At 46.9% G+C, this 10,115-nt stretch overlaps 1 protein-coding gene across 1 annotated transcript; it reads right to left on the bottom strand.

The window, feature by feature from the left end:
- On the bottom strand, positions 1–8,992 carry LOC118398111 (tyrosinase-like). Its single transcript, XM_035793151.2, has 5 exons — positions 6,954–8,992; positions 4,695–4,911; positions 4,251–4,398; positions 1,936–2,117; positions 1–1,838 (listed from the first exon to the last, which is right to left on the bottom strand). The coding sequence occupies exons 1-5, from the start codon at positions 7,779–7,781 to the stop codon at positions 1,585–1,587; spliced, it is 1,629 nt and encodes a 542-aa protein (XP_035649044.2). The 5' UTR covers positions 7,782–8,992; the 3' UTR covers positions 1–1,584.
- Between the last annotated feature and the right edge of the window lie 1,123 nt (positions 8,993–10,115).

Below are 10,115 nucleotides of genomic sequence, written 5' to 3'. Positions count from 1 at the left end.
GCTAAACAGTGGGGTAGTTGGGGCTAAACAGTGTGGTAGTTGGGGCTAAACAGTGTGGTAGTTAGCTCAACAGCGTGGTAGTTGGGGTTAAACAGTGTGACATTTGGGGTAATTGGGGCAAAACAGTGTGATAGTTGGGGCTAAACAGTGCGGTAGTTGGGGCTAAACAGTGTGATAGTTGGGGCTAAACAGTGTGGTAGTTGGGGTAGTTGAGGTTAAACAGTGGGGCAGTTGGGGCTAAACTGTATGGTAGTTGGGGCTAAACAGTGGGGTAGTTGGGGCTAAACAGTGTGGTAGTTGGGGCTAAACAGTGTGGTAGTTAGCTCAACAGCGTGGTAGTTGGGGTTAAACAGTGTGACATTTGGGGTAATTGGGGCAAAACAGTGTGATAGTTGGGGCTAAACAGTGCGGTAGTTGGGGCTAAACAGTGTGATAGTTGGGGCTAAACAGTGTGGTAGTTGGGGTAGTTGAGGTTAAACAGTGGGGCAGTTGGGGCTAAACTGTATGGTAGTTGGGGCTAAACAGTGGGGTAGTTGGAGCTAAACAGTGGGGTAGTTGGGGCTAAACAGTGTGGTAGTTGGGGCTCAACAGTGGGGTAGTTGGGGCTAAACAGTGTGGTAGTTGGGGCTAAACAGTGTGGTAGTTAGCTCAACAGCGTGGTAGTTGGGGTTAAACAGTGTGACATTTGGGGTAATTGGGGCAAAACAGTGTGATAGTTGGGGCTAAACAGTGCGGTAGTTGGGGCTAAACAGTGCGATAGTTGGGGCTAAACAGTGTGGTAGTTGGGGTAGTTGAGGTTAAACAGTGGGGCAGTTGGGGCTAAACTGTATGGTAGTTGGGGCTAAACAGTGTGGTAGTTGGGGTAGTTGAGGTTAAACAGTGGGGCAGTTGGGGCTAAACTGTATGGTAGTTGGGGCTAAACAGTGTGGTAGTTGGGGTCGTTGAGGTTAAACAGTGGGGCAAGTTGGGGCTAAACTGTATGGTAGTTGGGGCTAAACAGTGGCGTAGTTGGAGCTAAACAGTGGGGTAGTTGGGGCTAAACAGTGTGGTAGTTGGGGCTCAACAGTGTGGTAGTTGGGGTCGTTGAGGTTAAACAGTGGGGCAAGTTGGGGCTAAACTGTATGGTAGTTGGGGCTAAACAGTGGGGTAGTTGGAGCTAAACAGTGGGGTTGTTGGGGCTAAACAGTGTGGTAGTTGGAGCTAAACTGTATGGTAGTTGGGGCTCAACAGTGGGGTAGTTGGAGCTAAACAGTGGGGTAGTTGGGGCTAAACAGTGTGGTTGTTGGGGCTCAACAGTGTGGTAGTTGGGGTCGTTGAGGTTAAACAGTGGGGCAAGTTGGGGCTAAACTGTATGGTAGTTGGGGCTAAACAGTGGGGTAGTTGGAGCTAAACAGTGGGGTTGTTGGGGCTAAACAGTGTGGTAGTTGGAGCTAAACTGTATGGTAGTTGGGGCTCAACAGTGGGGTAGTTGGAGCTAAACAGTGGGGTAGTTGGGGCTAAACAGTGTGGTAGTTGGGGCTAAACAGTGTGGTTGTTGGGGCTAAACAGTGTGGTAGTTGGGGCTAAACAGTGTGGTTGTTGGGGCTAAACAGTGTGGTAGTTGGGGGTATCACTATCACTGCTGATGATGAGAGGTTCCCATTCTGGTAGGTGAAATGCTGAACTCTTCTCCCCATGTTGCCATGGCCACACACCCCAACACACCCGGGTCATTGTCACAGCTACCATAGCCACAGTTGTAGCTACCAGGGCCCCCAGGACCAACGCCCCTAGCAACCAGGGCCACGCCTCCATCATCAGTTCCAGGTAAGGGCTGAGAACCTCCGATATCCTCTTGCCTGAAGGGGAGAGGAGAGGAGAGGAGGAGTCCTTTACAATCCTTCAGGAATTCACAATTAAAACATGCCTATTACCAACAACACACACGGTACGTACCTGAGTCGAGCATGTAGGAGTATTCGTACCCCAGGTCTTTGCTGGAGGTGAAGTATTCTATGTTCCTGTGTAGAGGTATGAAGGGCACCATGTGGTACTGCCTGTTGTGGCCGATGGGAGCATTGAACTCTGGGTATTGGGTCTGCTCTGGAGCATGTCTCCTCAACCACTGCTCATAGATACTAGAGAGAGAGAGAGAGAGAGAGAGAGAGAGAGAGAGAGAGAGAGAGAGAGAGGGAGAGCGAGAGAGAGAGAGAGAGAGAGAGAGAGAGAGAGAGAGAGAGAGAGAGAGAGAGAGAGAGAGAGAGAATTCGATCCATCCAAATCATGAGAAAACAAAAATATAATTACTTGACTCAATGGAAAGAATGAATAAAAAAACTGAGCAAATTCGAACGCTATTTGGCCCTAAACAGAGTATACAGTGGCAGTATACCTGACCACTGTGACTGACCCAAACTTAAGGAAAACTTTGACTATGTACAGACTCAGTGAGCATAGCCTTGCTATTGAGAAAGGCCTCCATAGCCTGTCTTCTATTGAGAGCCAGGTCTGCCTATGAGCACACTGCCCACAAAATGAGGTGGAAACTGAGCTGCACTTCCTAACCTCCTGTCAAATGTATGACCATATTAGACAAATATTTCCCTCAGATTACACAGATCCACAAAGAATTTGAAAACAAACCCAATTTTGATAAACTCCCATATCTACTGGGTGAAATACCACAGTGTGCCATCACAGCAGCAATATTTGTGACCTGTTGCCAGAAGAAAATTGCAAACAGTGAAGAACAAACACCATTGTAAATACAACCCATATTTATGTTTATTTATTTTCTCTTTTGTACTTTAACTATTTACACATCGTTACAACACTGTATATATCGAAAATAAGACATTTGCCAAGTTAACAAACAGATTACCGACCATTTCGAATCTCACCGTACCTTCTCCACTGTGCAATCTGGTTTCAGAGCTGGTCATGGGTGCACCTCAGCCACGCTCAAGGTCCTAAACGATATCATAACCTCCATCCATAAGAGACATTACTGTGCAGCCGTATTCATCGACCTGGCTAAGGCTTTCGACTCTTTCAATCACAGCATTCTTATTGGCAGACTCAACAGCCTTGGTTTCTCAAATGATTGCCTCGCTTGGTTCACCAACTCCTTATTTTCGATAGAGTTCAGTGTGTCAAATTGGAGGGCCTGTTGTCCAGACCTCTGGCAGTCTCTATGGGGGTGCCACAGGGTTCAATCCTCGGGCCGACTCTCTTCTCTGTATACATCAATGATGTCGCTCTTGCTGCTGGTGATTCTTTGATGCACCTCTACGCAGACGACATCATTCTGTATACCTTTGGCCCTTCTTAATACACTTTGTTAACTAACCTCCAGATGAGGTTCAATGCCATACAACTCTTCTTCCGTGGCTTCCAACTGCTCTTAAATGCAAGTAAAACTAAATGCATGCTCTTCAACCAATCGCTGCCTGCACCTGCCCGTCCGTCCAGCATCACTACTCTGGACGGTTCTGACTTAGAATATGTGGACAACTAAAAAAAACCTAGGTGTCTGGTTAGACTGTAAACTCTCCTTCCAGAATCACATTAAACATCTCCAATCCAAAATTAAATCTAGAATCGGCTTCCTATTTCGCAAACAAAGCATCCTTTACTCATGCTGCCAAACATACCCTCGTAAAACTGACCATCCTACCGATCCTCGATGGCGATGTCATTTACAAAATAGCCTCCAACACTCTACTCAACAAATTGGATGCAATCTATCCCAGTGCCATCCGTTTTGTCACCAAAGCCCCATATACTACCCACCACTGCGACCTGTATGCTCTCGTTGGCTGGCCCTCGCTTCATACTCATCGCCAAAACCACTGGCTCCAGGTCATCTACAAGTCTCTGCTAGGTAAAGCCCCGCCTTATCTCAGCTTGCTGGTCACCATAGCAGCACCCACCGTAGCACGCGCTCCAGAAGGTATATTTCACTGGTCACCCCCAAAGCCAATTCTTCCTTTGGCCGCCTCTCCTTCCAGTTCTCTGCTGCCAATGACTGGAACGAACTGCAAAAATCTCTGAAGCTGGAGACTCATATCTCCCTCACTAGCTTTAAGCACCAGCTGTCAGAGCAGCTCAAAGATCACTGCACCTGTACATAGCTCATATGTGAATAGTGTGTGTGTGTGTGTGTGTGTGTGTGTGTGTGTGTGTGTGTGTGTGTGTGTGTGTGTGTGCGTGCGTGCGTGCGTGCGTGCGTGCGTGCGTGCGTGCGTGTGTGTTTGTATGTGTGTGCTCACCTGTCTACGTAGGCGTGGTGCAGTAGGAAAATAGGGTCATTAGCTGACCCCTGAACTGAAGACATGGAGCCATTCATGAAGATGTGAAGAGAGGCATGCATCCCCATCACCCTACTGTTACCCAGGCCTGTCTGAGGGTTCCCAAAACCTATAGGTGAGGGGTAAAATGTCAAAGGTTAGAGGTCATCCCCCTAAACCACACTGTTACCTAGGCCTGTTACACAGCTGCCAAAACCCAGAGTTCAGGTGTTAGAGGTCATCCCCATCACCACACTGTGACCCAGGCCTGTCACAGAGCTGCCGACACCTAGAGGTTAGGGGTCAGAGGTCAAGGGTCAGAATACAACACAAGAGTTAAGGTTAGAACAATAGTCTCTAGAGTGTTCTAGAACTACTGACTTTCTAGAGGTCTAGAACTAATAACACACACACACCCTTACTTACCTTCCATTGTGTTTCTGAAGCTGAAGTTAGCGGAGCGGTCCATGGCTCCCGTGTCGTAGTCACGAAGACTGACCGTGAACTCCACCTCTGCTGCCGTTGGCAACCGCGGAACCAAGTTACGATTGTGGTTGCCAGGGTTACGCAGCAACGGCCCCTCGTTGCTGCCGTCACACAGCACCCCCCTCACGCTGTAGTCTTCCGCACGCGAACACATCACCTACACGTACACACACACAAATCTATAGAATCAGGACGACTGCATACCACATGATTGTGTTAGCCTGCTGAGCTAAAGCCTAGGCTTAAGCTTTAAAGTAACTGTCCAGTGAAAATATCACTTTTAAAAGTTCATATTCTCTTAATCCCTACCCAAATAAAGTTGTTGACTCATCCTATACTCGCATCTGTGGCCAAAGCATAAATTGGAGAAAAACACTTAAAAAACCCCACCTCAAACTTGTATCTAAAACAGATCTTTAAAAAAATGCTTGCTATTTCCTCATAGCGGATGATATTATCCTCCAGAGGAGGATGAGCTGGCCAATCAGGGGTCTACTTGCATTAATATTATTTATGACCGGTATATGCCCACACTATTCTGTTGTTGGGGTACGTGCTCCCACACCATTCCAACACAGAAAAGCTTATTTTTAACATAATTAATTTCCAGTTTTTGGAAGGAAAACGATTTCCCTCAGATCTATAAACTGGTTGATTCAAGCCCTGAATGCCGTGGTATATCAGACACTATACCACGGGTATGACAAAACATGTATTTTTACTGTTCTAATTACGTTGGTAACCAGTTTATAATAGCAGTAAGGCACCTCAGGGTTTAACGGTATATGGCCAATATACCACGGCTAAGGGCGTTGCGTCGTGCATAGGAGCAGCCCTTAGGCCTTGTTGCTTAATTATAGGTCATGCAGTACCAGTCAAAAGTTTGGACACACCTACTCATTCCTGACTTTTTCTTTATTTTTTACTATTTTCTGCATTGTAGAATCAACTCAAATCAAATCAAATGCATTTATATAGCCCTTCGTACATCAGCTGATATCTCAAAGTGCTGTACAGAAACCCAGCCTAAAACCCCAAACAGCAAACAATGCAGGTGTAGAAAAATAGTAAAGACATCAAAACTATGAAATAACACATATGGAATCATGTAGTAAACAGAAAAGTGACACTCTTGCCATTATCTCAACCAGCTTTATGAGGTAATCACCTGGAATGCACTTCAATTAACAGGTGTGCCTTGTTAGAAGTTAATTTGTGGAATTCCTTTCCTTCTTTATGCGTTTTAGCCAATCAGTTGTGTTGTGACAAGGTAGGGGTGGTATACAGAAGATAGCCCTATTTGGTAGGGTTAGGGAAAATAGGATTTTGAATGGGACTGAATTTTGTGTCCCCACAAGGTTAGTTGTACAAGACAGTGTGTGTGTGTGTGTGTGTGTGTGTGTGTGTGTGTGTGTGTGTGTGTGTGTGTGTGTGTGTGTGTGTGTGTGTGTGTGTGTGTGTGTGTGTGTGTGTGTGTGTGTGTGTGTGTGTGTGTGTGTGTGTGTTAATCACAGAACATGGCCTCTGGCAGAGACATGAGGTACTCAGACTGTCTCCTGATAACCACCCTCCTCTCCCTCTCCCCCTCCTCTCCTCTCCCCACCCTTTTCTCCTCTCCTTCCATCTCCTCTCCCCAGTTTTCGCCTCTCTTTTCCTCATCTCCTCTCGTCTCCTTTCTTCTCCTCCTCTCCCCATTCCTCTCCTCTTTTCTCCTCCTGTCCTCTCTTCTCCTCTCCCCGGTCCTCTCCTGTCCTGTCCTCCTCTCCTCTCCACAGTCCTCTCCTGTCCTCCTCTCCCCAGTCCTCTCCTGTCCTCCACATCTCCTCCTTCCTATCTAGGCTACATGGGAGCTCAACAATGATAGTACATCATCACAGCATTCAAGTCATCACAGGAAAAGTAATAAAGAAGACTTTAATTATTAAAATGTATATTCATGTTTTGTGAGTTGAGAAACATGTACTGTCTGGTTGATTACATCTCTATAGTGTAAGGGGACTCTTCTCCTCCTCTCCTCTCCAGGCCTCCCCATACCATCAATGAAAATACAACACTGTGGAGACTATTGTGAACTTTTAAGAATAATGCCAAGGTGACAGTGAGAGTGAGAGGAAGGGAGGAGAAAATAGGTAGGCAGGAGAGGTGAAGAGAAAAGAGAGAGGAAGATGGAAGACAAGAAGAGGATGAAAGGTGTCTCACCCTCCAAGAAGAGAACACTGAAGCAGGGCTGATGCGGTTGGGGTCTCGGGGGCTCCGGGCGCCCATCAGGTCGTCGGTGCAAACGTCACAGCCCTGCGCGTCCCGCCAGTCCCAGTACGGGATGGAAAATTCAAAGTCCCCGGTCAGCTTCCGAATATCACGCTCCCAGTGCAGCAGGTACGCACGGTGCCACGGCAGAAAGGCGGGAGCCCAGTGTGCGAAGTCCACATCTGTCCAGACATTCCCCGGTCCACCGAGAAGAGCATTCCTCGAGACATAGTAGTGCATCCACACAAACACGTCATAGGTCGAGACGTCAGAGAACAGTGGGGTGCTCCCGTTATTCATCTCCCGGTAGGTCCCGGTTGCTATGACATAATCCTGGCTGACTGTGTGCTTGGCCAGGTTGAGGTAAGAGATAAGTTTCCGTCTTTCCGCCGCCGAAAGGTGAAACACGTTCCGCCTCACGGACTCTCTCTTCTCCCCGCACTTAGTACCAAACAGCCCGAACTGGCACTCTCCGCAGTTGAACCCCAAGTAGTTAGAGGCGCACTGGCAGGTCCGGTTATAAAACACCAGAGGCCATCTCTCTCTGTCGTCCAAGCCGGAGAACGGGTAATTCAGCCCGTTGGGTAGATCCGATACCTCCACGTCCCGGCAGAACCCCCTGCCAGAGCTGGCCCCGCAAGCCGAGCCATCCCCATCCCAGACCGGGCAGCACTCCTTAGAGAGCAGGGCCTCCGTGGTGGCGCAGAGACGGGGAAACTGCTGCTGGGATAACCGCACACACTGGAGGAAAAACACACTGTGGAGGAGCAAGAGCCACATCGCAACACTTGACCACACACACCAACACGAACACAGCTGTCCAGGCCTGTCTTGTCCTGTCACACACACACCAGCCCGCTGACGTGCCTAGAGTCATTGAGAAGAGGAGTTGGTAAGTAGAAGTGAGATAAGACGAAACCCATGTAGCTACTCCAGTCAGATCAGAGTCACTCAGATCCGACTCGACTTCTCCTCCCTCCTCCCTCACCCACACTCCCCCCTCTCTGGACCTGTGGTCACATACCTCATGATCCCGGGGGTGAGCTTGTTTCATGGGCGGGTGGTTCCCTGAACACGCGCGCACACACACACACACACACACACACACCGAGGGTCTTTCTCATACATTTTGACGGACTAACCAGCGGATATAATTTATTTAATTACACTGCAGGTTTCAGGGAAGGTCTTTAAGGGGTAAATGCATGTAGAAAAAAGCATATCCATGTATTTCTTTGTGTCACTAAAGCACTAGCCTACGGGATTCAGTGAAGGCAATTGAAATGTGACTTTATAGAAAGGATGCCATTTTGGTTAACGTGTCTTTCTTTTACTGTGCTTCACTTCAAGTTTCATAACCACAGAGTTATGTTGTCATTATTAAAGTGTTTTCACGTTTCTCCATTATAATTCGGCCCGGTGTTGGGTTTGGTATTTTACTGCGTAAAGATTGAGCAGCCAGGCAAGAAACTGGCATTGCATAGGAGAAAGCATTACAGCCAGGCGTATAGCCTATATTTTTGTTTTTTAAATGTTTTTGTTTGATTAGGTTTTTGTTTCAAATGTTTAGTTTATTTTAAAAAGTCGACTAAAAACCAGATTTTCCCACTTTGCCCTCAGACAAAATAGTCTCAGTTCAGAAAGCAAACTGTTATCTGTCACGTATGCTCTTTCTCCCGCGCTCTAAGTCGCCATGCTCCTGCGCCTCAGCTGGGATCGACAGGTTCCCGCGTCTTTTTAGCAGAGGTGACTGGTCCGCTCCTGATCCCCGGGATCTTCATCTTGGTGGGCGTCCTGCGGCTGAAGCCGCGCTTTGGGGAGGGTGTACTGTCACGTGTGCTCCCTCTCCGGCCTCTAGGTCACCAGGCTGCTCGTTAAGGCGCACACCTGTCACCATCATTACCAGCGCATTTTGACACTCACCTAGAATCCATCACCTCCTTGATTACCGGCGTCATTGTCTTTGTCTTTGTCTGTGAGTTGTTCATGGTTTGGCCCATGTTACGTTTATTTATTAAAACGCTCACTCCCTGAACTTGTTTCCCGAATCTCAGTGCACACGTTACAGTATCCTAGAGAGTAATAGGAGAAAAATCACCTAGACAAGCATATTCAATTATGATTCATGATGGTGAATAAATCAGAAATCAAATGTCTCCACACATCACAATTGAGTCCCTTATTATTCGTTTCATTCAGACACTGTGTGAAAAAAAACATCTCTTGCAATAGCTTTGAATAAGAAGAAGAGACTTGATTTGTCCAAGAAACACGAGCAAATTGGAGATTTTTGGTCCCAACCGCTGTGTCTTTGTGAGACGCAGAGTATGTGAACTGATGATCTCAGCATGTGTGGTTCCCACCGTGAACCATGGAGGAGGAGGTGTGGTGGGGCTTTGCTGGTGACACAGTCTGTGATTTATTTAGAATTCAAGGCACACTTAACCAGCATGGATACCAGAATTCTACAACGATACACCATCCCATCTGGTTTGCATTTACTGGGACTATCATTTATTTTTCCACAGGACAATGACCCAACACACCTGTGTAAGTGCTATTTGACCAAGAAAGGGAGAGTGATGGAGTGCTGCATCAGATGACCTGGCCTCCACAATCACCTGACCTCGACCCATTTGAGATGGTTTGGGATGAGTTGGACCACAGAGTGAAGGAAAAGCAGCCAACAAGTCCTCAGCATATGTGGGAACTCCTTCAAGACTGTTGAAAAAGTATTCCAGGTGAAGCTCGTTGAGAGAATGTCAAGCGTGTGCAAAGCTGTCATCTAGGCAAAAGGTGACTGACTACTTTGAAGAATATAAAATATATTTTGATTTGTTTAACACTGTTTTGGTTAATACATGATTCCTTCCATATGTAATTTCATAGTTGTGATGTCTTCACTATTATTTTACAATGTAGAAAATAGTACAAATAAAGAAAAACCCTTGAATGAGTAGGTGTGTCCAAACTTTTGACCGGTACTGTATTTCATAGAAATCTGGAAACACTGGACAGTTTCCTTAACTTGGGGAGTGAACACAATTCAGATCTCAGGCACAGAACCACCTCTAAACCACACACACACACACACACATGAAAGTCTTTAATTCC

The sequence above is a fragment of the Oncorhynchus keta genome, chromosome 19, assembly GCF_023373465.1.
Source record: "Oncorhynchus keta strain PuntledgeMale-10-30-2019 chromosome 19, Oket_V2, whole genome shotgun sequence".
Classification (NCBI taxonomy): domain Eukaryota; kingdom Metazoa; phylum Chordata; class Actinopteri; order Salmoniformes; family Salmonidae; genus Oncorhynchus; species Oncorhynchus keta.
This window is presented reverse-complemented; position numbering and strand designations above follow the sequence as displayed.